At 46.1% G+C, this 27,139-nt stretch overlaps 2 protein-coding genes and 1 long non-coding RNA gene across 12 annotated transcripts in view; 1 reads left to right on the forward strand and 2 right to left on the reverse strand.

Moving 5' to 3' along the window:
- Positions 1-4,158, reverse strand: part of Rad54l (RAD54 like (S. cerevisiae)) — a 29,440-nt gene extending 25,282 nt beyond the window's left edge. For 2 of the 10 annotated variants that reach the window (XR_867829.2, XM_030253366.1), the window contains exons 1-2: positions 3,520-4,158; positions 3,354-3,440 (exon numbers count right to left, since the gene is read on the reverse strand). Coding sequence is in view for 9 of the 10 variants with exons in the window: in XM_030253366.1 (XP_030109226.1) it covers positions 3,354-3,440; positions 3,520-3,522 (90 nt within the window). In the remaining variant the exon portion in view is untranslated. The remainder of the gene's footprint in view (positions 1-3,353; positions 3,441-3,519) is intronic. The other 8 variants (XM_006502878.4, XM_006502877.4, XM_030253365.1 and 5 more) reach the window with 8 other exon arrangements.
- Positions 4,159-4,297: 139 nt separating this feature from the next.
- On the forward strand, positions 4,298-19,299 carry 2510003B16Rik (RIKEN cDNA 2510003B16 gene). The gene is made up of 3 exons (NR_131048.1): positions 4,298-4,574; positions 18,152-18,286; positions 19,164-19,299. It is a non-coding gene; the product is annotated as an RIKEN cDNA 2510003B16 gene (long non-coding RNA).
- On the reverse strand, positions 17,186-25,074 carry Lurap1 (leucine rich adaptor protein 1). The gene is made up of 2 exons (NM_026547.1): positions 24,755-25,074; positions 17,186-18,292 (listed from the first exon to the last, which is right to left on the reverse strand). The coding sequence occupies exons 1-2, from the start codon at positions 24,950-24,952 to the stop codon at positions 17,771-17,773; spliced, it is 720 nt and encodes a 239-aa protein (NP_080823.1). The 5' UTR covers positions 24,953-25,074; the 3' UTR covers positions 17,186-17,770.
- Between the last annotated feature and the right edge of the window lie 2,065 nt (positions 25,075-27,139).

Here is a 27,139-nt window from a genome sequence, read left to right on the forward strand (position 1 = left end):
GAGGCAGGCGAATTTCTGAGTTCGAGGCCAGCCTGGTCTACGACAGCCAGGGCTACGCAGAGAAACCCTGCCTCAAAAAACAAACAAAAAAAGTTCAGTGTGGTGCCTGACAATACTTTTGTTTCGTTGAGACAGGGTCATGAGTAGCACAAGCTGACCTCACACTTGCTTTGTGGCCAACAATGGATTCTCCAGCCCCCACCACCAATGCTGCGATTACAGGCGTGTGCCACCATATCTTATTGGCACAGTTTTTAAAAGCTTTTTATTGATTCTTTGTGAGTTTCACATCATGCACTCCATTCCCACTCACCTTCCTGTCCCCTTCCAAAATAAAATACACAAACATCATAAAGAAGAAAGGAAGGCTGGGCAGTGGTGGCGCAGGCCTTTAATCCCATCACTCGGGAGGCAGAGGCAGGAGGATTTCTGAGTTTGAGGCCAGCCTGCTCTACAGAGTGAGTTCCAGGACAGCCAGGGCTACACAGAGAAACCCTGTCTCGGAAAAAAGAGAGAGAGAGAGAAAGAAAGAGAGACGGGGGGAGGATGTAGTATGTCACAGTGTGTCCCACAGTATATCCTTCTGTCTATACATCTTTACTTGTAAATAAGTCATTGGTCTGGTTTGAGATCTTTGGCCTCTGTGACACCATTAATATTAGATCCTCACAGGGATTCCTCCCAGTTATCCTGCTGCCTCGTGTCAGATCGTATAGTTTGGGACAGCAGGACCATTTGCATCCCAACCATTTGCAGATGATATAGATTTTGGGATGAGCCAATTCAGAGCCTTAGATCAGGGCCTGGGTGATAGCTGAGCTGGTCAGCCTGACACCTCTCACTTATCTGCACCACCGGCATAAACTGTCCAGCAGTGCTCTGGCCAGGCCACCTAGTGCATTCAGCAGCTGGAGGTAGGGTCAGCGCTCCAGTTCTCATGCCTCAGAGCTGGCTCACCCATCCCCACATCTCTTGAGCCAGCTCCACTGTGCTGCCCAGGCAAGGTTTGAGGTCGGCTCCCAAATGCTGCAGCCTGTGAGGAGCTAGGCCAGCTCTTCCCCTCTCACATTTTCAGGGTTGGTCCACCTGTGCCTTCACAATCAGGGCCAGCTCCCCTGTGTTGCCCAGGTGAAGTGCATGGCCCACTCTTCCAAGTGCTGCAGCCAATGACAGGCAGGGATACCTCTCCAGCTTTTCTCATGACCCCAGGGTCAGCTCTCAGTACTGAATCACCCCTTCACCCATGCCAGCTCATGCCAGAGGAGTGATGGGGCCAGCTCTCCCACTCATCCTAGGAGCTGGCTTACCTGAGCCTCCTCAACCAGAGCCAGCTGTACTGTGCTGTCTGTGGGAGGTAGAGCCTGCTCTCCTGAGTACTACAGCCATTGAGGGGCAGGGACAGCTCTCAGGTGGCCAGGGAACAGAGGGCCGCTCCCAGTTCCCAGGGCTGGCACATTTTTTGGTCATGCCCCCTAGTACTGATTCTTCTAGGGGTCCTGAGTTCAAATCCCAGCAACCACTTGGTGGCTCACAAACATCTGTAATGGGATCTGATGCCCTCTTCTGGTGTGTCTGAAGACAACTACAGTGTACCATATACAAAAAATATATAATTCTTTAAAAAAAAATGGTCCTGTCTCAAAACAACAACAAAGAAAAACCAACAAACTAAACAAACAAACCCATACTTTTAGGAGCAACCATCCAAACAAAGCTACAATCATGACTCACCCACCTGCAGAAAAGCTGCCCCACGTTCAACTCTGAGATGTTTGTAAATGGTGACAGGGAGCCATTGTTCCTGCCTCACAGATAAAAACTCCCTGCAAAGCAGCAATGCTAAAGAGCCCCACCCCAGGCCAAGCATGCTGGATTGGTCTGAAGGTAGAAGATGGCGGAAGCTCACAGTTTAAAACTACTGTTAACTATAGCATGAGTTTGAGGCTAGCCTAAGCTACATGAGAGAAGCTGTCTCAAAAGGCGGGGGAGAGGAGGATGCTGTGAACCAGCTAAGCAGAATGGATGCTTGCCTCAGAACCAGACAGCCTGAGCTAGGTACCCAAACCCAGTGCCATGACATATGCATACTCCCTACAAAATAAGTTTTAAAAAGAGTGAACACCAAGCCATCAGAGCACACTTGTAACAACTTGTCAAGCTATCTGAATTTCCTGAAACAGTTATCAGGCCCTTCTCTTCACAGGCCGATACTCATATACAGACACCAACAAGAAGTACCTTCTAAGGACAGAAAAAGTGGCACATGCCATTAATCCTTCCACTCATCAGGCAGAGGCAAGTGGATCTCTGTCTGGTCTACACAGTGAGTTCCAAGTCAGTCAGAGAGCTACATAACAGAATTCATGTCTCAAAATAGACCAAAAAAAAACACCCAGCCAGGCATGGTGGCAAATGAATCCCTGATCTTGGAAACCAGAGGCAGGTCTCTAAATTCTGAGGTTAGCCTGATCTCTATAGAGCAAGTTTCAGGGGCAGCCAGGGATATCAGAGAAACTCTAAAGCTCTCATATGCCAAAATCCTACTTTTTTTTTTTAAACGCAGATTTTCATGTATTCCAGGCTGGCCTGAATATACTATGTAGTTAGGGAAGCACACAGAATATATTAGTACACCACCACCCCCACTTTTGGCAGGCCTGGAACCCAACATTACCATTCCTTGGTTTTGATATTCTCCTCCCACCAAGAAAACTGAAACTGTATTAATTTCTAGTGAACCTACCTGGAGGATAACAATTTTTTTAAGATTTATTTATTTATTATATGTAAGTACACTGTAGCTGTCTTCAGACACTCCAGAAGAGGGCATCAGATCTCATTACAGATGGTTGTGAGCCACCATGTGGTTGCTGGGATTTGAACTCAGGACCTTTGTAAGAGCAGTCAGTGCTCTTAACCACTGAGTCATCTCTCCAGCCCCAAGGATAACAATTTTATTAATCTTCTCCAATGCTTAGTATACTGTAAATTTTCATTAAAATTTACTTACGCGGGGCAGTAGTGGCAAACACCTTCACTTTCAACACTGGGTAGCAGAGGCAAGGGAACCTCTGTGTGAGTTCAAGGCCAGCCTGGTCTACAAACAGAGTTCCAGAACAGCCAGGGCTACACAGAGAAACACTGTTTCAAAAAAAAAACCTTAAGTGCCAGGTGTGCCTGGCACATGCCTACGACCACACACTGCATTTGGGAGACAGACCATAGTCTACAGACCTGGTGAGAAGCTCATCTCAAAAAAAAAAAAAAAAAAAAAAAAAGCTTCAAAAATGTATGAAAGGTACTTTCTCAAGATGACTATGAACCTCATTTTCCTTATTCCCCTAAACACTCACTACTGTCCCAGGCTGCCAGTCTTCATCATCTGATGATCTGTCTTCTGGTTTCCTCCTAGCCAACTGGCTGGGAGCTAAGCTCCTCCTCTGCAAGGGAGAACAGAAAGTGAGTTCCTGCAGTGATCCTGCAGCCAGGCCCCTTAAGTCAGCTTAAGGTCACACTTACCATCCTGGCCCCAGAAGCATCAAATGTCAAGTGCCCATCAGCGAAGTTAAAAGCACTCAGCAACAGAGAATGCAGGACCAGGGGATGCTATAAAAGGAAGTTGCTATATCATTGAAAATATTGTCTTAAGAGTCGGTATGAGGGGAGGGGATGCAATCAGAGGATGAGGCTTGGGTCCAAACCAGGAATGTCGGTCCCCAAGTTCCTCAAGGTCAAAATATCCAAAGCCAAGTCCAAGCGGAGCTGGGTCTAAATCTAGGATGGGAAAGAAGACAGATTGAAGTTGCAGATGAGCAAAGTGGAGTTGGAATAACGTCCCTAGCTGGGCTGCTTCCCTGAGAGTAACACCTACGAAAAAGTACAGTCTTAAGTACGAAGGCGAGACGCCTGAATTCTTAGGAGAGGGATAGAATTTACCAGAGCTGGACCGACATCAAACCTCAGTGTGAGGAAGGCAAGCAGAGACCTAGGAACGCCTTGTGGGAAGTTAAACAGGAACCCAGGAAGGACCAGTTAAAAATCCAGGTTGGGAGGAGGAGAATCTTAGAAGCTGAAGAGAGGCAAAGAGCGACTCCGGTATCTTTCCCCTTATTCTTCCTCTTCCCAAAGCGCGCGTTAAGAGCCTCCAGGCAGTGTCAATCGAACCTCCCGCCACTCTGCCACCACAGTCCCCTATTGGCTGCGTTCAGTGAACTTGACGCTCGACGATCCGGCCTAAAGGAAGGGGCGGGCCTAGGGCTGAGGCTAATAAGGGTCTTGGATTTCCGCCCAGAGGCTCAACAGACCACTAGGAGCTGTGGCTTATCCTGGTGGCAGCAACAGGCAGGTGCCAGAATTCTTACTTGCCAACGGTCCCTCTTCCTGGCTCCTGCCTTTGGCCGAAGCAGCTGAACCAAATAGATGTTTTGCACCGAAGTACTGTGCGGAGGAGTTGCTACTGGAATAGATTTCAAAAGGCAGCACATTTTTGGGAATTTGATTCAGGCTCTTTATTGTGCCAGACCTGGAGCAGAAATCTGAGCTGGAAGCAGGCAAGGCCAGTGGCCAGTCAAAAGGTGAGCGGAGGTGTTGGTGCTGCACTGCCAATTGGTCTGAGATGTCTTGAAATAAGCTAGCTGTCTTTTCCTGGGGCATAGTCACCCATTCTCTAAAAATCCGTTTTTCCTTTAAGTGATATTATTATAGTACCTCTCCTAAGGGATTATTCACAGGGTCTAATTAAAGTGAACAAAGTAGCTGCGCCTGGTAGCGCAGGCCTTTAATTATAGTACTCACTAGGCATAGGCAAGCAGATCTCTGTGAGACTAGCCTGGTCTTCATAATGAGTTCCAGGACAGCGACAGCTCTGTAGAAAGACCCTCCAAGAACGGGAAAAAAAAAAAGTGTTCAAAGTATTTAACATAGCCCCCATGTATTACCTAAGTGCTCACTAATCAAAATAGCATGCCCATTACACTTAATCACTATCTACTTAAAAGGATCTCCTTAGCTATTATAAATCATTTACTATCCTCAGATAAGGTTTATTGTCCCCATTTTGTCGTGTGTGTGTGTGTGTGTGTGTGTGTGTGTGTGTGTGTGTGTGGTGTCTTGGGGGCACTAGGAATATAGCATAGTGGTAGAACTTCGTGAGGCGGTCACTGCTGAGGTTTGTTGTTATTTGAGACAAGGTCTTGCTGTGTAACCCGGTTATCTTTAAACTTATGACCCTCTGTCATCCCCAGCCCGCCTAGCAGAAATGAGGATATACTAAAGAGATACTTATGTCCTTTCCTTGGCTTTTGGGAACAATGAACCGAAGAAATTTTAATTTCCATAGGAATATCTTGCTGGGAGACAAGAAGGCTGTGAGCAACTTAATGAAAAACAAAATCACATACACAAAAAGAACAGTTAACTTCTTTGCCATGACTATGAGGTCAGCCTGGGCTGTATAGTCAAAATCTGTCTCAAAATGGGGGGTATAAGGGATGTGTGGATGTGGATAAAAGCATGTGTCACCTAAGCCTGAGGACATGAGTTCAGTGCCCACAGCCCACACCAAGGTGAAAGGAGAGAACTGATCCACAAACTTGACCTCTGACCTCCATATGTACAGCATGGCACATGCGCACCCTCATACAAACATCATGTACATACACGCTCTAATAACAGAGAAATATTCTTTAAAGGAAAGAAACTCTACCTAGCCCTAGAAAATATATAAGTATTTCCTTTTTTTTTTTTAATCTCAATTTCTTCTTTTTTTTTTTTTTCTTTTTTTTTTTTTTTTCTGAGACAGGGTTTCTCTGTATAGCCCTGGCTGTCCTGGAACTCACTCTGTAAACCAGGCTGGCCTCGAACTCAAAAATCCACCTACCTCTGCCTCCCAAGTGCTGGGATTAAAGTCGTGCACCACCACACCTGGCAAGTATTTCCTTTTTGAAGGTTTGTTTTGCTTCTTTTGAGACTGGGTCTGATGTATCCAGTGCTAACCTCCTGTTTCTACTTCCTAGTGCTAAAATTATAGCCCTATGCCACCAGGCTCAACCTCCAACCTCCCTAATTTTTAACCCTATATCTGTGGGCCTACCTCCCCCCCCCCCCGCCCCTGCCCCTCAGCCATTGTACACCAGTGGCCATCAGGATGCAGAGGATCAGGGGAGCAGGGTCTTGGTGCTGAAAGGCAGGGGTGAACCAACCCAGGAGACTGTTTCACAGGACAGCTCATTCATTGAAGTATTGGGACTAGCTTATGTAGTCAGAGGGGAGGGGAGGAAAAAGGACCAGGGAGGACAGGATGTGTTGCAGTGGGGGCTGGGGCCTTTCAAGTATATCAGCTAAATTAGCAGATTGATAATCATATGATTTCTGAAAAACCAGTTCTCTAGCAGGGAAACAGAAGCCTAACTGGCTTTATCACAAGTGGCATATGTAGCTGAGCCTGATTTGGATAGGGAGTGGCCCCACTCCTGCTGTGCTTTCTGAGAGAAGGGCGTGAGGTAGATATGATCAACGCTCTACTGTCCCTTAATCTGGCTTGGAAACACACATATACTGTGACTTTTTCACCCCTAAAGATTAAAGAAGTTGATAGAGTCTGGTTTTTCCATTCTTTGGCCATTGTGCTGTTTGTTCAACTTGTTAAGTCTTTCACTTCAAGAAAAAGATAGGGGCTGGAGAGATGGCTCAGTGGTTAAGAGCACCTACCGCTCTTCTGAAGGTCCTGAGTTCAAATCCCAGCAACCACATGGCAGCTCACAACCATCCGTAATGAGATCTGATGCCCTCTTCTGGTGCATCTGAAGACAGCTACAGTGTACTTAGATATAATAATAAATAAATCTTTAAAAAAAGAAAAAGATGACCCTTTGGAGTGGGGTCTCTCTCAGGAGAGGGCCCCACAACAGCAACATCTTTTTCACAGGGACTTTGGGAGGTTTGGGTTTGTTGGTTTGGTTTTGTTGCTCTGGTTTAGGTTGGGTTTTGTTTTTGTTCTTTGTTGAGTCATATGCAGACATCTCACTATGTAGCCTCGTCTGGTCTAGAACTCATTTGAGATCCTCCTGCCTCAGCCTCCTGAAAGCTAGGATTACAGGGCTTCAACATCATGCCTAGCTATGGAAGAGGCAGACTAGAAAGACAGGAAAATCATGGAAACATGAGAGAAAGGAAAGGAGCCCCATCCCCTGGGATCTGTGAAGTCTCTAACCAGCCAAGAATCAAATAGTACAGCTAGGAGTGGGTGTGGTGGTGCACGCCTTTAATCCCAGCACTCTGAAGGCAGAGGCAAGCAAATATCTCTGAGTTTAAAGCCAGCCTGGTCCACAGAGCTAGTTCCAGGAGAGCCAGGCTACATAGAGAAACCCTTTCACTGAAAATAAAAAAATTTAAAAATCCAGCTAGGAGGCTGAAGAGATGGCTCAGAGATAAGAGGGCTGGCTGCTTTTCCAGAGGACCAAATTCAATTCCAAGCACCCACATGGTGGCTCACAACTATCTGTAACTCTAGTTCCAGGGGACCCAATACCTTCTTTTGGCCTCTGTAGGCACTAGGCGCAAATGTGGTATACAGATGTCTATACATGCAGGCAAAACATAACATTTGAAATGAAATTTTTAAGATTTTTAAAAAAATTCCAGCTAGCTTGGTCAATAGGGTGAGGGCCTGAGGCTGGAAAGATAGCCCAGTGGTTCAGTGCACGTCCTGCTATTCTAGAAGACCAGGGTTTGGGTTCTCACTGTGCACCTCTGAAGGCTTCTGTGCCTCTGCCCCTAGAGTGACTGGGATTAAAGGCAGGAATTACTATGCCTTGATAAACTACATTTTTTGTTTTTTGGTTGTTTTGGGGGCTTTTTTGTTGTTGGGTTTTTTAATTTTTTTTTAAATTTTATTTATATATTTATTTATTTATTTTGGTTTTTTGAGACAGGGTTTCTCTACGTAGCCCTGGCTGTCCTGGAACTCACTCTGTAGACCAGGTTGGCCTCAAACTCAGAAATCCGCCTGCCTGTACCTCCCAAGTGCTGGGATTAAAGGCATGTGCCACCACTGCCCGGCAATAACTACATTTTTTAAAGTTTAATATATTGCTTGGTTTACTTCTGACAGTATGAATACTTTTTTAATAGTAAAAACCACTCAAGGTTCCCAATTTGTATACTTATTCTTTTAGTAACAATTTTATATATTGATAACTTGAGTTTCAAATATTTCTGGAAACATTCCCTATGTTCAAATATTTGTCATCTTTTCTTTCTTTTTCCTTTCTTATTTTTTCTTTTTTTATACCCAGGGGCCACAGAGATCTGCTTGCCTCTGTCCTCTGTGCTGGGATTAAAGGGGTGCACCACTAGGTACAAAAGGCTGTTTTTAGGTGTGGGAGAATAACACAAACAAAAGGTGCACGGAAGACCCGTAGCCAGCAAAGCAGAGGGGAGGACTGTATGAAGGATCTTTGTCTCTCCTTGAGGGCTCGAAGATTTTAAGATTTTGACAAAGATTGGAAGCCTGATAGGTCCAGAACTCTGAGGTAAACACACCCTGGTCTGCCCTTGAATTTGACAGACCCATCCACAAGCAAGGGGCCTTACAGTCAGAGAAAAAGCCTGCCGAGCCTTTGTTCTCAGATGCTACGCTTTTGTCTTAGGTCAAGAGGAAGAAGCAGCAGCCAGTCATCCTGAAAATTCATTATCTTCCTTTATCTAGCCATGGGCCTTAAAAGCAATGTCCCACCAGGGGGCTTGTCAGTATCCGTGAGGAGAGGTCAGACGCTAACATACTTTTTTAAAAGGTATATATATTTTTAGAATTATATGTATGTTGAGTATTTTACCTGGGTGTATTCCAGTAAGGCACTAGGAGTTAAATGGATTCTATGACAGGCAGACAGGGAGAGATATAGAGCACCCACATAGTGGTACTCACAGCAGGCATGCATCCATAAACACAAATCTTAAAATTTACAAAAAGAAAAAGAGGCTCCCTCCTCTGCCTTATTGCTCTGATTGTGTTCAGAGATCCCACCATGCCCCTGGTGCTGAGGCCTGCACTCTCACCACACTATTGTCCCTCTGTCTGTCTTAGGTGTTAATTCCAAAGATTCGAGGAGAAAGACAAACCCAAATCATCATGACCAAATTAGTTAAAGCAAACAATTAATTTAAAGCAAGATTTTTTTTTTTATTTGTGTACAGGTGTAGCCATGTTTTTGTGCCCGTGTAAAGGTTATCCTTGTGTGATTCAAATGCTGGTTTCTCTGCCCCCACATCTTGTTCCAATCTGGACATGGCATTGTTGTGTTTATTCTTAGAATCTCCTGTCTCAATTTTGTATAAACATTGCTCCTCATTCATTCTCTGCCTTGCCAATAAAAGCCACAGAGCCAATACAGAGCTTTAGAGAGAATAAGGTGGGACTTCAGATTCTAAGAGGGGAGAAAAAGAGACAGCATGTGAAGGAGGGAACCATGAGGAGAGTTGAAGAGGCTTCAGCAGAGAGCTGGATCAAGAAAGGACAGAAAGCTGGGCAGTGGTGGCGCACGCTTTTAATCCCAGCACTCCGGAGACAGAGACAGGTGAATTTCTGAGTTAGAGGCCAGCCTGGTCTACACAGTGAGTTCCAGGACAGCCAGAGCTACACAGAGAAACCCTGTCTCCAAAAAAAGAAAAGAAAAGAAAAAAATCAGTCTTAGAAGTGGGAAAGACAAAGCTTTTATAGCTCAGGGGTAGAGAATCCAAATTGGGGATTTGGCAGGCAGAATAGGTGGAGCTACAGGAAAATAACCTAATTATAACAAGTTACTCATAACAGTATCCTGAAATAAAGGCATGGTTGCAAAGTGGTCATAAAAGGTAGTCATAACAACCTTTTGAAACAAAGATAGAACCGCCAGATAGTTATAATAACTTTTTGAAACAAAGACATGTTTGCTATTTCCTGGAACATGCGGTACAGACCATTTGTAGTTAAGGTTACGGGTTGGGCAGAGCCCAGTTCTTGAGAAATAGAGATTTAATCATAAGCAGGAATGAACCTAGTTTGTCTTTACTATAGGATAGCTGTAAAGCTAAGATGGAGGCAGGCTGGTTCATCATTGTTAAGAACCCTTCGAATAAATCCTCATGGGCTGCTTAAGAACACTGGCTGCTCTTGCAGAGGACCTTAGTTTGATTCCCAGCAACCACATGGCATAACTCCTTAGTTTCTGGTAATCTGTGTGGTGTCTCCCTTTCCCCCAACCCCCACCACATTCAAAACCTCCTTGCACTGTGTGGGTCCTGGAGATCAGACTTGGGCTTAGCAACATTTCTCTTTACCTGCCTGATATCTTGTTTTTACTTTTTTTGTTTTGTTATTGTTGTTTTTCTTTCTTTTGGGGGGGGTGTTGGGTTTTTTTGTTTGTTTGTTTTGTTTTGTTTTTGGGTTTTTTTTCGAGACAGGGTTTCTCTGTGTAGCCCTGGCTGTCCTGGAACTCACTTTGTAGACCAGGCTTGGCCTCGAACTCAGAAATCCACCTGCCTCTGCCTCCCAAGTGCTGGGATTAAAGGCGTACGCCACCATACCTGGCTTCTTTCTTTATTTCTTTTTTTTTTTTTTAAAGATTTATTTATTATATGTAAGTACACTATAGCTGTTTTTTCAGACACACCAGAAGAGGGCATTTGATCTGATCGTTGTGAGCCACCATGTGGTTGCTGGGATTTGAACTCAGGACCTCTGGAAGAACAGTCAGTGCTCTTAACCACTGAGCCAACTCTCCAGCTCTCACTCTGGCCCCGCTTGCTCCAGGGCTGTCTTCAGAGACCATAGAAGAGAGCATCAGATCTCATTATGGATGGTTGTGAGTGACCATGTGGTTGCTGGGATTTGAATTCAGGACCTTCGAAAGAACAGTCAGCTCTCGTAACCACTGAGCCATCTCTCCAGCCCCATTGTTACCGTTTTTTTTCAAGACAGGGTTTCTCCTTGTAGACTAGGCTGATCTTGAACTCAGAGATCACCCTGTCTCTGTGCCTCCTATGTACTAGGATTAAAGCAGGCTCCACCATCGCCCTGCCTTTTTTCTTTTTCAGTGCTGGGTTTTGAATGTTGTGTGTATGCAGGTGCACATATATATGTAGCTGTGTAGGCATGTGTGTGTACTGGTGTCTGGGAGGCAGAGGACAATGCTGGGTATTGTTCATTATGCACTGCCTCCCTTGTGTTTTGAAATAGGGTCTCACTGGCCTGGAACTCACCAAGTAGTTAGACTGGCCCATGAGCCTCATACTCTAGTTAGACTGGCTCATGAGCCTCATAGGCTTGCCTGTTTGACCTTCCCTTAGTGTTAGCCACCGGACCTCACTCTTTTATGTGGATTCTAAGGATTAAACCCAGGTCCACTCGATATGTGAGATAGTGCAGTGGGTGAAGGTACTTGCTTTTAACCGTGGCTGAGTTCCAATCCCAGGACCCTCACAGTGAGAGGAGAAAACCAACTCCTAGGCATTGTCATTTGGAGCTCCTAGGCATGATGGCAGGTGCACCCCCACCCCTGAGAAACGCAATAAACTAAGTTCTTCATAAAAAGAAAAAGAAAGTTGCTTGGTAAGTGTATAAGTATTCAGTACTCTATTTTCTCTACTTTTTCTTGATTATTTCATTTCTCCAGACAGTGCAGCCCAGGCTGGCCTCAAACTCACTATATAGCTAAGGATGACTTTGAACTTCTCATCTTTCCGCCTCTGTCTCCCAAATGCCATGACTTCAGAGTACCCACCACACCACACTTTATTCACTTCACTCTTCTGTAGATTTACCCTAGGACTCGTGCATGCCAGAAATGCACTCCACCTTACAATGGAGCTATATTCCCAGTCCCATGTTTAATTTTTTTTGCTTTGTTTTGTTTTTTGTTTTTTCAAGACAGGGTTTCTCTGTATAACCCTGGCTGTCCTGGAACTCACTTTGTAGACCAGGCTGGCCTCGAACTCAGAAATCCACCTGCCTCTGCCTCCCGAGTGCTGGGATTAAAGGCGTGCGCCACCACGCCTGGCGATTTATTTTTTTTAAGGCTGGAAAGATAGTTCAGTGGTTAAGAGCACTTATTGCTTTTTTTTTAGAGGACCAGAGATCAGTTCCCAGCACCCACATGGGACATCTTACAACCTGTAGCTACAGTTCCAGGAGATCTAATACCGTTTTTAGCCACTGTGCCCACCTGCGTACACATGTTGCACTTACATACAGTCACATATGTGCACACACATAAAATAATTTTTAAATTTGTTATTGTTAGTTATGTGTAGGTGTGTGAGCGTGTAAGTGCAGATGAGTGCAGGCATCTGACCCCCTGGAGCTGGAGTTACAAGTGATCATAAGTTGCTGAGTGTGCAAAGAACCGAGGATCCAGCGTTCTTAACCACTGAGCCGTCTCTTCAGCTCCCGCATGTTTTATATTTTATATATTTAAAACAAACCAAAAAAAAAAAAACCCTGCATAATTGAAAGACATCACATTTACAATGACTACAGATTCATACCAGTAAGTTTACAGAGAATAAACCAGAACAAAAGCATGAAATGCAATTACTGCTTCAAAGGTGATATGGAAAACCAGGCATGGTAGCAAACACATGGAATCTGAGGCTGGAGGATCCCTGGGTGCCAGGCTAACCTGAACTACAAAGGGAGACCCTGTTTGGGTTTACTTTATTTCTGTAAAGCTAGGCACAGTGATGTAGACCTATAATCTCAGTACTTAGAAGATGGAGGCAGGAAGATCAGGAGTTCAAGGTCAGCTCAGCTACATAGTGAGTTGAAGGCCAGTGTGAACAATAAGACTGTCCAGAGAAAAGAGGGAGGGAAGACACTTAAGCATTTGTCACTTATCACTGGTATGTACTTTATTTTCAGATTATCTAAGTGGTCCTCTGAGATGTGAAGTTTTTCTGTACAGAATTAGACTTATAAATGAAAGGGTACTAATAGTGTCAGGAAATCATATTTTTGTAATCCCGGTGAAATAAAAGGATCACCGGTGAACAGTACAGCAACTTGGTGAAAAGTTGGTAGAAAAGTTTATGGCTATCACATCTGAAATGAGGAGGAGGCTGGGGCCTGCCATGTGCAAGAGAGGATCGTGCCCAGGAATATTGTACTCTGTGGAATAAGTGAAAAACACGCCCTCCACTGTGTTGTCACTGAAATGGGAGCAGCTCATCAAATAGCCATTTATACACATAAAACACATAAAAGCCAGAATCATATATCCATGCACACATGCACAAACACATACATTGACATGTTTGAGTGAATATCTCTGTCCAAGAGAAAACTGAGACTAGGGATCAGGAACTAAAAGGAAAAAAAAAAAAAAAGAGTCAAGTATCAGTGATAATTAACCACTAGGGAATTAAAAAAAAAAAAAAAACATTTAAAAAGGAGACATGTCTGCTTCTCAGGGGGACCTGGGTTAGTCTGCTGGGAGTGTAATTACCTCTGCCTGGAGGAACAGGCACGCACAGTGGAACTGGAAGGGAGAAACTGCCAAGAACCCGGCCTGCAGAAACCCTTGGTCACAAGGGCTCCAGGTTTTAAAAACCCTAAGGATATAAGTCTGAATCCTTTCTTGAGGCCAGCCTAAAGCTTGCGACCTGCCTGCCCCAGCCTCCTGAGAGCTGGGATTGCCAGCATGTACTAGCATGCCCAGCCTAACTGGTTTTTAAGCCACTAAATTTATAGTAATTCATTACATCAGCAGCAACAAATCGATATACTGCTGTTCTCCTGGGAGAATGAGGAAGTGTGGCCGAGCGGGGATGAAGTGAGGGGCCATAGGTTCCCTAGAGGCCTTACAGTCACACTGAGCTCCTCCTACTATGGCTTATTGATTACCTATTGAAATTAGTAAATTTCTAAGCAACAATATGTTGGTAACAATGCACTGTTTGTAGGATTAAGAATTAATGTTTTTAAATGCTTAATGTATAAACCAGGTTAATTTTCTTCTTATATCTTACATTTCTTTGTGGGTGTATACACAGTATTCTCTGAGCATGCGTAATTGAATACTCAGCCTGTACCTGGCACCATACCCACAAAGCGCTTGTGTTCACTGTAACCCCGAATATGTCTAACTGGAACTGCCACTAAGCTTCCATTCAACCACCACCACTCCCCACTTCTATCAAATACTCACCCTAACACCTGACCTCTCCCACAGTCTCATGTTGCCTGGACAGATGAAATCAGGGTGGCCAGACCCATCTTACCCCTCCCAGGTCCTGTTTCCAAAGCTACCATCTTGGAATTATGAGTTCTGAGGAAGACCCTGGCATACTTGGAGAGCAGTGTGCTTCCTCAGACTTCATCCTGCTTTCATCTCTCTTGTCTCTCTGCATCTCTAACCTCTCCATACTTTGCTGAGCTCGAAAACAGCTCCCACCTATAACTCCTAAAGATTCATGCTAACAGGACACCCAGGTCTCAACCAGGCCGTTTAGAGGCAGCTAGGATGGACTAGGGATACATCTGCTCATGGACTCCTCCTGATGAAGTCTAAAATTAAGACAGGATACTCAAAGCCAAGTGTGGTGGTTCACACTTGTAATTCCAGCACTCAGGAAGCTGAGGCAGGAGGATTGCCATGTGTTCCAGACAAGATTGAACTACGTAGTGAGTGCCATGCCAACACTGACTACAATAGATGCTTTCTGATAAAACCAACTTTAAAGACAATTACAACTCTGGATACAGTGGTACACACCTTTAATCCCAGCACTTGGTAGGCAGAGGCAGGCAGATCTTTGTGAGTTTGAAGCCAGCTTGGCCTACAATGTTGAGTTCTAGGGCAGCCAGTGCTATGTATTGAGATCCTGTCTCAAAACACGGGAATCTCAGAATGACTCCCGCATGTCCCCTGTCCAACGCTTTCAAACCATTTTAGAACTGTGGAGCACTTTTACCTTTACAAGATCAACTTGGTTTCCTAATTTCACCCAACCCAGCTTCTAAGCCCCAGCTCCAAAGTGCTAACTTCTCCCCCATGCCTGAACCATCTCACCTGTCTCCCCCCCACACACACACAAAAAAATTACTGGTCTGGGCTTGCCTGATGTCCAGACCAGCATGCCCTTCACCTAGTCAGGTTGAAATCCCTCTCCTCTCCTCTAAAGACTCAATTGACTCTTTAGGGGTAGGGTGTGTTTGTGTGTGTGAGAGAGAGACAGACAGACAGAGCGTCTCATATAGTCAGTACAGTCAGGCTGGCTTGAACTTGCTATGTAGTTGAAGATGACTCTGAACTCCTGATCTGTATCCAGTGCTGGGATTACAGGCCAGGTGTGTGCCACTATACCCAGGCAAGTCTCAAATCTGACAATGAGGAAAATAGTTTTCAAATCCTTTGGGGCTTTGGGGTGTTGACTGGGTAGTGGGTCTAAGGATGGAACTGTGGGTTTGCAGACAGACAGTAAAGTCTGTAACATAGCTATTGCTACAGCTTCACAACAGGTGGAACTGGACAAATCTAGGCCATCTCTAGGCCGAATCCTCTCTACATTTAAACTTGGAGATTTCACTCAGCAACTCAAGCAATGTTGCATAATGGCCACAAGGAGGCAGGCAATCTCTTCAGCTCAATTTAAAGCTGAAGAAATGAGCCTCAAAAAAATGGAATGCAATAGCTTCAAAGAGGAAGGGGAGCGCTACAGATCAACTCAGAGTATGGACTGGGATACAGCACTCAAAATTCCAGCCTGAGGGCAAGAAAGCAGGAGTCCCAGAGTTATGGGCACAGTAAGGGGTGGTTGAACTCCACAGATAATGGGTGCCCAGAGGAAGGAAGAGTCTGAACCCCAGAGCTATGGGCACAGTAAGGAGATCCAGCAACAGCAGAGAAGAGGCTGAAGTCACTTTGAAATGTGACCACTTTGAGGCAGGGGAGGAGAGGGTCTTTAAAGAGCCAGAGGCTGTACTGCTGTTGGATTTGGTGGTTGCAAAACAACTATTGAGGCATTGGAGCTTGGAGACAGGAGAGTAGTCAACTTGGCTACCTCCCCCAACATGAGATGGGGAAGACAGGGCAGTTACCTGGGACTCAAAGGGTTAATCACCAAGAAGTCATTCTGGTTTCTTTGATTGTTTTTTGAGACTGGGTCTCACTATGTGTTATCTTGGCTGGCCTGGAACTCATAGAGATCCACCCAACTCTGCCTCCGGAGTGTTCAGATGAAATGCATACGCCTGCATACCTTGCTTATTTGTCCAGGTATTAACCACATCCTTTGTCTCCTACTCTGCCCATACCCTTACCCCCTTTCTCTGGGCCTGAACCCCAAAATAGCAATTTCTCTGAATTTCTTCTCTGGTATAATTAGCCAGGGCCTTGGGACCCAACCGTAGAGCCAGTCCTGATTATCCATCAAGTCCAGGAGTGATGGGCTCGCCCTAAAGAAGGACTTTGCATTGTCTCTTCTCCTTAATGAGGCCCATGGACCAAAGGGCCTCTGTGTTTTCCTGCTACACTCCCACATTGTAGCTCAGACAAAGGGATTCCTTGTGTCTCAACTTCAGGCAAGCATCCTTGTGACCAAATTGTGGAAGGCTGGCCAGAATGAGGGAATAGTAAGCAAGCACAGGGGTAGAGATGACAAGATCATCCCACTATCCAAGAGTGTCTCCAGAATAAGGAGACCTTCACTCTCCTTATTCCCAAGCAACAGAGGCATAAGAGACATAAAAATGCAGAGGTCTAGCTGGGCGGTAGTGGCACACACTTAACCCCAGCACTCAGGAGGCTGAGGTAGCCAGATCTGTGAGTTCGAGGCTATCCTGATGTACAGACTGAGTTTCAGGACAGCCTGAGATACACAGAAAAACCCTGTCACCAAAAACAAACAAACAAAAAACCCAAGAGGCCTAAAAAGGAAAATGTGAATGTGTGAAGAAACTCAGACTAAACTCCTAGACGACAGATCTGGAGGCAGGAATCAGGGATGAGGGCAGCCCAGGGCCAGACAAGAGTCTGCAGTAAAGTAAGCCAAACAGATTGGGGAGCCTAAGTGGAGGCCTCTGAGTTTGTTACTAAGAGTACATCCTTACAGCCCTGGACAGGGATGTAGCCATAGTAGTGAAATCCTTGGGTACAACATGAAAACACCATGTTTGAAAAGTAAGAACTTGAGAAAAGCAGCACACACATTTCCCAGGAAAAGCGGTATGTTCCCTATCACAGGAGGCAGCGGCAGGGACATTAAGTGCCACACCCACCAGGACTGGTACAGAGGAAGCACTTCATGTATCATGACAGGCAATGAAGTCACTCAGCAGGCATGAAAGGATTGGTCTCCCAACTCCAAAGGCATCTAGGAGGGCCAGTCCATGGAGGCTTGCGCATCTGACAGGGTCAATCTCCACCGTTCTGTAAGAGGCATCCTGGCTCCTAGGCTTTGGATGGGGTGATTATCCCCCATCTCTTCTTCAGTGATCTCCTAGAGGCCCTACGTTCCATAAAATTCACCTCACTGGGGAGGGGCATGGAGATACCCTTACAACAGGAGCCACAGGCTAGGCCTCTAGAGTCAATATCTCTATGGAAATAGCTCTAGGGACCCAATAATTGAGGGATAAATGCAGAGGCTCCCCAGGAACCAGAGAGATAAGCCAGGCTTCCATGGTAACGGATTGTAATACAGCCTCTGTCTAGTTAGTTGGAGGTGGAGGAAAAATTGAGGGAGACTTGGGCCAAAAGTTGAAAGAGCCACAAAGTACAAATGGGTAGGAAAGTTTTTACAAGAAGGTCACATCATCCTGGCACTGTCCCCAGTACCAATGAGCTTCAAAGCCCTGGTTAGCATTGCCATCCTCTGATGGCTCAGGTGGTCCACACTGGAGCCCATCCCCCGGGAGCTTCCATGTGGCTGTTAAGCTCCCTAGCTTAGTGGATGTCATGTCCACCTCAGTCCTGGCCCTGTCCTCAGTGGGGATAACCTTTGCCCAGTCAATCTCAGGACAGGAAGGCCCAGGGAGTCCTTGTTCATCCAGCTCTCTGGGGGTCACAGTGTCCAAGAAGCTGCCAATAGAGACACTGTCCAGCCGGTCAGTTGAACTGGTGTCTGGCAGGCTGTCCCAACTGCCCCGCCTTGAGCGTCCTGGGCTTCCCCCTGTCAGACTGTACTGACTGCTGGTGAGACTGCTGCAATGGCTCGTCAGTGTACCCCGCTCCTCCAGCAGCCAGCGCACTGCCTCAATACCCTCGTTCAAGGTCACCAGCTGCTGCAGGATCTTCACATCGATAGCTCGCAGGTAAGCCTGAGGAAGTGAGAAAAGAGATTAGTTCCGTTTCAAGCTGAGTTCCCCAGGTGTTTCCCGAATCTTGCAGTTCAGCCAGCTACACTTCACTTTTAAAAGCACGGAAAGAGATTGGGGGTGGGAGGGTTAGAGCAAAGAGACTCCTGTTTAAATTTTCAGATCAAGCTAGGCTGGAGATCAACTTGCCACCTTAGCATGTCTGAAATCCTGGGTTCCATCATGCCTTGCACCAGACAAAAAAGCAACTTCCCAACCAGGCAGTGGTGCATGCCTTAATCCCAGCACTCGAGAGCAAAGGCAGTCGGATCTCTGAGTTTGGGGCAAGCCTGGTCTACAGAGCTTACACAGAGAAACCCTAGCTCAAAAAACAAAGCAAAACAAAAAAACCCACCAACAACAAAACAACTTTCCTATTGATTAGCTACACGATTCTAAGTAGCTATTCTATTTTCTTTGAGCCTCAGTTTCCTTGATTGAAAAACAAGGCTAGCCCGGTAGTGACGGATTTAATCCCAGAGGCAGGAGGATTTCTGAGTTTGAGGCCAGCCTGGTCTACAAAGTGAGCTCCAGGACAACCAGAGCTACACAGAGAAACCCTGTCTCAAAAAATAAATAAATAAAAACTAAAAAAGAAAGAAAAGGAAAAACAGGCTAAATCATTCACTTTACAGCATGAAAGCAAGGATTTTGAAATGCTATCAGGTGTGCACTTTCTACAGGGGAGGCTTTGTAGGTGTTAAATATTAAAATATGAGGCTAGGGGGGTTGGATGTAGCTCAGTGGGAGGAACACTTGCCTAGCATGCACTAGGCCCTGGATTCTGTCCCTAGCACTGGATAAACTAAGGTGGTGATGCACACTTGTAATCCAGGCACTCTGGAGGTGGAAGGAAGAGGATCAGAAGTTCAAGGCCATTCTCAGCTATGTTGGCAGTTCAAGACCAGCCGGAGCTTCATGAAACCCTGTTTTAAAATTAATGAAATAAAATAATAAAATAAAACAAGATTTAAAAAAAATATGGTTCATGCATATAACTTTAGCACTTAAGAAACTGAGGAAACACTTGAGAGGCAGAGGCAGGAAGATCAAGGCCAGCCTAGTCTACAAAGTGAGTTACAGGTTAGCTATGACTACATAGTAACACACTGTCTCAAAAATCAAACAAGCAAACAGGCTGAGGTGGGAATCAAGAGTTTGAGGCCAGGGGCTTAAGAGATGGCTCAACAGTTAAGTGCTGGTGCTTCTCATGAGAACTGGAGTTTGGTTCCTGCCCTGAGAATTTTGGTTGCTTTTAAAAAACTGAACTAGGGGGCTGGAGAGATGGCTCAGTGATTAAGAGCACCGACTACTCTTCCTGAAGTACTGAGTTCAATTCCCAGCAACCACATGATGGCTCACAACCATCTGTAATGAGTTCTGATGTCCTCTTCTAGCATGTAGGTGTACATGCAGATACAGCACATGGACACATACACACAAATCCAAAATCCATTCTGACTGGGTGTGGTAGTTTGAAGAGGAATGCCCCCCCACACACTCATATGTTTAAATGCTTGGCCCGTAGAGAGTGGCACTATAAGGAGGGTGGCCTTGTTGGAGAAAGTGTGTTAGTAGTGGGTGAGCTTTGAGGTCTCCTCAAGTTATACTCAGTGTTTCTCAGTCTCCTTCCTTCTCCAGCCTGAGGATCAAGATGTGGAGTTCTCTAGCCCCATGCCTGCCTTCATGCCACCATGTTTCAAACCTCTCAACTCTAAGCTGATCCAAATAAATGTTTTCCCTTGGAAGAATTGCTGTGGCCATGCTGTCTCTTCACAGCAATAGGACACTAAGACACTGGGCTTCACACCTTCTATTCGAGGTAAACTATTAGACCAACCCAGACTCACCCATAGGACTTAGAAACCAAAGGATAGCTCCTAAGGTGTTATCTGGGAAGCAGTCTGGGCCAAAAGGAGGTAGGAGCTGAGGAGTCAAGTGAGTGCTAGCTTGATTGCCTGAAGACTGGGTAACCAGGCAAAGCTCAGGGTCAGAATCCCAATACTTGGGATTTGGGGCCAGTGGTCTCCATTTAGTCTCCTGGAAGGAAGAGTAATGCTCACAGCGTAATCTCCAGGACCCCTCCGCATGCAAGTGCCCCAGGCTAACCTCCTCAAGCACGAGTCTGAAGCTGCTCCTGTGCTTTGCCGTGCTCTGAGAACGAAGTCTACCCGCATCCGCAGCTGCATTCCCAAGCCTGTCACACTGGGGCCCTTGTCCATCTCTAGCTTGAGTCACCTCACTGCGAACCAAGATCCTGCTACCTTTGTTGTTGTTTTTGAGATAGGTCTCACTGTGTCCCCCTGGCTGGCCTGGAGCTCACTCTGTATGCCTAGGTAGCCTCAAACTCACAGAGCTCTGTTTGCCCTTGTCTTCTCCGAGTCCTGGGATTAAAGGAGCACACCAGTACACCTGGTACATTATTGCTTTTAAATTTATATTTAGTTTCAGTTTCAAACAAAATCAACCAACTCATATAGAAATGGGCCTGGTGGCATAGTTTGTAATCCCAGCTACTGAAGAGGTAGAGGCAAGATTGCAAATTCAAGGTCATTCTAGACAACTATTTCAAAATAGAAGATATTTTTTAAAAGGACTTAGAGGGCCAGCAAGGTGACTTAGCAGGTAAGGGCACCTGCCTTTGCCTCCCATATGATTAAAAGTGTATGCCACAATGCAATGTCTGACTTCACTTGCTGTTTTTGAAGACCGAGTTCAGTTCCCAGCGCCCCCACATAGTGTCTCATAACAATCCTTAACTCCAGTCCCAGGAGAAATGAAGCCCTCTTATGACCTCTGCAGACCCCAGTCATATTAATGGTCCACACATACATAAACAGGCAAAACAAACAGAAAATATAACTTTCAAATTCCATGTGACAAATGGTAAACAACTGCTCCAGAGAATTGTACCCACCCGGAGGGCCATAGCCCAAACCTAGATGGAAGACGTGAGCTAAGACTGGTTAGGCTAGCCTTGACTAGACAGTGGAGAGAAACATTCCAACCGAAGGATGTACCCTCCTCCAGTTCTAGGTGGCAAACACCTGACACCACGTCACTCCTCCGGGTCAGCTCTTCTGGGAGGCAGGCCCTCATTCCAGCATTTTTCCTTGAACTTCTGATTCTGCTGCCTAACCTCCAGAGTGCTGGGATTACAGGCATGCCGTGCCACACCCAGTTTTATGTAGTGCTGAGGATTCAACTCAGGGCTTTCAGAAAGGCAAGCACTCAACATCGGAGCATCCCCAGCCCCCAACAGCATTTCTCTTCCTGTACAAGCCTCAGTCAGTCTCTTCCTTCCCTAACCCTGAGAGCAATCCCTGCCCAATTCATTTGAGGTTCTCTGCCTAAGGTTGCATAGAATAGCTGTAGTTCAATTTTGTGATTCACTCCCCTTCATTTATCTGATCTCTCTGTTGGTCCCCAAGACTCAAGAGGCTGAGTTGTACTGTGTTGCTTAGGAAACCACTCTGAGCACCAGATTCTTTAATCCTGCAACAGTGGGATTCCCTGACTGTGACAGCATCATCTCCCAGAATAGAAGCAGAAGGCTTTCTCGATAGAAAAAGAAACACTCATTTCATGCCATCTCTTTGGAAACAGAGCAGAAGATAAATAGAGGCCACCTAATGCTTTTCCCTGGAGGCTCCTTCTCTTCCCCTTAAGTAGATGAGACTCTGCCCAGCCCAGGTGTTCAGAGCAGGGCTCCCTCTGTGTTCAACCCAAATCGGGCCTCAGGTTAAAAGCCGGAAGACCAATTTGTAGAGCCATGGTAACTGACTGCTGGCATTAAACATTGTCAGTAAAATAAAAGCTCTTAACAGGTGTCTAGTTCTACAGTTATCCCCTATTTCCTCCACCAAAGGGTAAAAAGCCCTAAAGACAAGGAGGAGACAGGGCCCTCCTTAAGACAGCAAACACATCAGAAGCAGAGAGAAGATTTGAACCCATGTCTTTCCTCCATTCTTTGCCTAATACATTCTCACAAACTGCTCTGTGGGGGTGGCTTCTCATAGCAACAGCTCTTTGGGTGGACTGAGAGATTGCCATTGTTTGCCATTCCCACACATCTCAGAATCTGGCTCTTTACAGACTAGGGAAACAAAGCAAGAGTAGGAAGCCAACAGCAGGGTTGACCTTAGCCTGAAGGGCAAGTGTCTGCTCCTACACAAGGAGAGCAGGGCGAGGGGCATATCAGAGGGCTTGGGTCAGCTCTGCCTTACTGGCCTCAAACCTCCTGCCCTACCCTTGTGCTTCAGTAAACCAGAGGGTAGAGCAGAGTACAAGAAGAAATCAATGCTTTCCTGGCCTGAGGGAGAAAGGAGCCTGACTGGAGATCTTCCTCCTCTACTGGTACACTGTTCATGGGAAACCTAGACCCCAGGCTCGATGGGCCAAAAGTTAAAAGACGAAATTAGAAGTTAAATGTACTCCCTCAAAGTTTATAAAGAATGAGAGTCAGAGGTCAGGCTGGCCTCCGGATTCCCTGTATGAGAAGCAAGCCCATGGGCGTTTGAAACTTTTCTCATTTCAATGACACAAAGTGTGCCTAAAGTATCTGGCACAAAGCATGTCTTCATGATGAATGTGGCCAGATGATCTGGGCTCCAATCCTGACTTGACTTTCCTGAGTGACCTTGGGCAACTGCTTAACCTCTTCTTACCTCATTCTTTCATCTGTGAAATACCATGTATCAAGCCAAGCATGGAGGAGACATCACATAGCAGCCGTGGTACAGCTGGATTGTAGAGCGCTCTCCTAGCGTGTGAGAGGGTTCAATCTCAGGACCTCCGAGAAGAATGGCTGGGGAGAGGTGGCTCAGCAGTCAAGAGCACTTGTTCTCACAGAGCACCCAGGTTAGGTTCCCAGCACCCACATAGTACCTTACAACCATCCATAACTCCAGTTCCAATTGATTGGATGCTCTTTCTGACATCCATGGGCAACAGGTATGCATGTGATACACACATACACACACCAGCAAAATACTCCTACACATAAAGTTTCTTAAAGTTCTTTAAAAAGAAAAACACCTTGTACCATCCTGGATGTTAACACATGGCTTATATTCTAAGTATAATTTAATTTCCAGCAGGGAATGGTAGCACATGCCCATAATTCCAGCACTCAAGAGCCTGAGATAAGAGGAATATGAGTTTGGGGCCAGCCTGAGCTACACAGTAAGCCCACATCTCAAAAATAAAACAAAACAAAACACCTTAGTTTTCAAAGGACAAACTAGGTAAACTCTCTCTATGCCTTGAGCAATTTGTACAAAGAGACAAACCAGACCTCTTTAAGAGGAGAATACAGCCACAGCCCTGCTCAGCAGAATCTGGCACTCAGATACAACCTTCAAAGCCAAATGCACACTTGGCATTCAGATCCTGCCCTCAGCGATCCTCTCTGACCACTCAGCTCCGAAGGTTCTCTTAGCCTCTCTTACCATAGAATGAAAGCCCTGGACCTGCCTTCAAGGTCCCATGTCCTTCCTTCCACCCTTCCAGATCTGCTTGCCACAGGTTGTGCACACAGTGGGGCCCCAGGAAGACTTGTTAAGCCAGTGTGGGCTTCTGGTTCAGAGCCAGTGAGTAGCTGGCAGTTCCTCAGTTCTCCAGAACTGGCTGCAAAGTGGTGGCAGGTGTAATTCATCTCTTTCACCGGAACCAGGGCCCCAGGAGAGACCGCTGGGACCCGGCTGCCCATTTGGCTCAGAAACCAGACCAACAGCTACCAGAGAAGGGGGTGGGGAGGTGTGGCTGTTTCCTCCCCCTTTCTGCAAGAAGGTACAGAGACCCTGAGACTCTGTCTGAGACTGAGCCCCAGGTGAAGGACCAACTCGTACTGTGGTGCTACTGTGCCTCTATTAAGGTCTTCGAACGTCTAATACCGTGATGGTGGGATGCTTAGGAAAAGGACAGGTTTTTAGTGTGCCCCACCAGTGCAGGCAGTTTCCAGCAGGTATTACCTCACCAAAGCTCTTTTTTTTTTTTTTTCTGAATCCTGACACGAACACCCTAGGGCCTTAAGAACAAAACCTCTTCCCCTGTTTGCCAGAGAAGGGGGCAGAAAACGGTTGCCTTATAGTGGAGTCTGAAGAAATTGGTGGCCCCGGATGCCGATGGGAAGAATTTGCGCTGTACTAAGTTTTTTTTGTGTGCTACTTAGCCCTCGCCTCTCTCCTTCCGATTATTGGGCAGGGAAAACTTCCAAGAGATGTGCCTCCTACTCTCAGTTCTCAGGACCTATCAACCCTTCATTCACCCTTGGGAGACAAATAATGAGACGTCACTTCACTCTGCTTTCAACCCAGGATGTATGGATTGATCTTGGAAGGACCCTCTTCTCCAGCCCAACTCCGGGAACCTGCCCCTGCCCCTACAAATATCCCGTTCCCCGTGGCCTGTAGCACCCACACTCACCAGCTCCATCCTCAGCGCCATGATCTTGTCCCCTAGGCCGTGGCCGGTGCTGGGCGCCCCCGGGAGCAGCACGTCCCCAGAGGTTCCCAGCTCGCACTCGCCTCGAAGCCCGCGGAGCAGTCCTTCAGGGATCTTCCTGCCCACCTTGCCCTCCACGTCTCGCAAGTCCGGCGTCTGGGACTCCGCGGTCCCCTCCATGTGGGCCCAAGCCAGAACAGGACTGGGCGACCAGGGTCCGGTTCCCAAGGGTCCTCCCTTCTCTGCTACGAACGCGGAGCGAAACCCGTGGATCCCCGCCCGCCCCGCGCGGGGGGTGGGGTGGGGGAACAGGAGGAGGGCGCCGTAACGCTCAGAAAAGCCGCGCAGTTGGGGGAGCGAGGTACCGAGTGGTATGCACACAACTTCTAGCCCTGGAGGCGTTCGACTAGGTGATCCTGGATTTGGAACTGAAGACCTCAAAGAAAGCTCAGTGCCTTCTCCCTGTGTTGGCACCAACTAGACACGCAGCAGGAAGCTAATAAATATTTTCTGGATGAAAAGTAGCCCCAATCGAGGTAACACGGCTGCAGAGGTTTTGGAAGGCTTTCTGCTCAGGAGCTGTGCCTGTTACAGGGGCTAGAATACAGCCACTCAGTTCACAGACACCTCCCAGCATCTAGAAATCAGCTGAAAGAGTAATAGAAGGGCAATCCCCCTGGCCAGTGAGAAACAACCATTATTAAAATTGAAGGAATCCACAAATCTTGATGTTCATCTTACATGGGCTAACAAAAGAGGTGCTTCCTAAGACTGACTGTAAATATGGGTACTCTGAAAACCCTGGCAAGTTAGAGCCTGAGGTCCTGCATTGGCTTTTGTTTTGTTTTACCAAGATAGGGTTTTTCTGTGTAGCCCTAGAACCCACTGTAGACCAGGCTGTCCTGGAACTAAGAGATCCTCCTGCCTCTACTGGGGTTAAAGGCAGGTGCCACCACAGTCTGGCTTTTCTTTTTTTACAGAGAGGGTCTCACTGTGTGGTCCATAGCCTAGAACTTGCTATGTAGAGTGGACCGGCTTTGAACTCACAGAAATCCACCTGCCACTGCCTTACCAGGAATTAAAATCTTTTTTAAAGATTAATTTTAAAGATAATTTTCTATCTTAATTACAAGTATTTTAAAAGTATGTTCATGTAGGGATATGTACACATGAGTACAGGTGTCTAGAGGCCACAGAAGGGCAACAGATCCCTAGAAGCTGGACTTAGAGTTGTGAACTATGTAACATGGGTGCTAGGACTGAACTCGGGTCCTCTCTAAGAGTCGTATGTGCTCTTACCTGCTGAGCCATCTCTAGCCCCAGCCCCAGCCCCAGCCCCAGCCCCAGACCTGAGAGTCTGCATTTTTTTTAAAGATTTATTTATTTATTATATGTGTGTATGCTGTAGCTGTCTTCAGACACTCCAGAAGAGGGAGGGCATCAGATTTTTGTTACGGATGGTTGTGAGCCACCATGTGGTTGCTGGGATTTGAACTCGGGACCTTTGGAAGAGCTGATGGTGCTCTTAACCGCTGAGCTATCTCATCAGCCTGAGTCTGCATTTCTAAGAAGCTATAGGGGGATAGCCATGCTACAGTTCTGAGAACCACACTAAGTGACACGGTTATGTTTCTAAGCTGTTTGGACTTAATTCTACAGGTAAAGAAGGGCCAAGAAAGAGCCGGGCATGGTGGCACGCCTTTAATCCCAGCACTTGGGAGGCAGAGGCAGGCGGATTTCTGAGTTTGAGGCCAGCCTGGTCTACAGAGTGAGTTCCAGGACAGCCAGGGCTATACAGAGAAACCCTGTCTTGAAAAAAAAACAACAACAAAACAACAACAACAACAAAAAAGGGCCAAGAAAAAAGATTGTTTTGTTCTGTTTGGGATTTTAATCCAAGTATTTCCAACCCACTGTTACAAAAAGATGTACAATGAAAAAAAAAAATCTCTTCCCTCTATTCTTTCAAAGCTCTGGGCCTACTTCCCAAAAACCACTTTCAGTTTGTTTTGTGGGTTTTTTTGTTTGTTAGTTTGTGTGTGTGTGTGTGTGTGTGTGTGTGTGTGTGTGTGTGTTTAGCTACTCATAATTCTAGATTTTTATTTATTTATTTACTACATGTGTATCTATGTATCTGTGTGTCTCTGTGGGGGATATATATGTAAGCACAAGTCCCCCCAGAGGTCGGAAGTGGGTTTCAGATCTCCTAGAATTGGAATTACTAGCAATTGTGAACCATCTGATATAGCTCTTGGGAACTGACCTCAGGTTCTATTTGAGCAATGTGAGCTCTTATCTGCTAAGCCATCTTTCCAATCCAACCATTCATAATTTTAAACAATTTTCTACCATTCCTTCTAAATTTAA

The sequence above is a fragment of the Mus musculus genome, chromosome 4 (genome assembly GCF_000001635.26).
Source record: "Mus musculus strain C57BL/6J chromosome 4, GRCm38.p6 C57BL/6J".
NCBI lineage: Eukaryota > Metazoa > Chordata > Mammalia > Rodentia > Muridae > Mus > Mus musculus.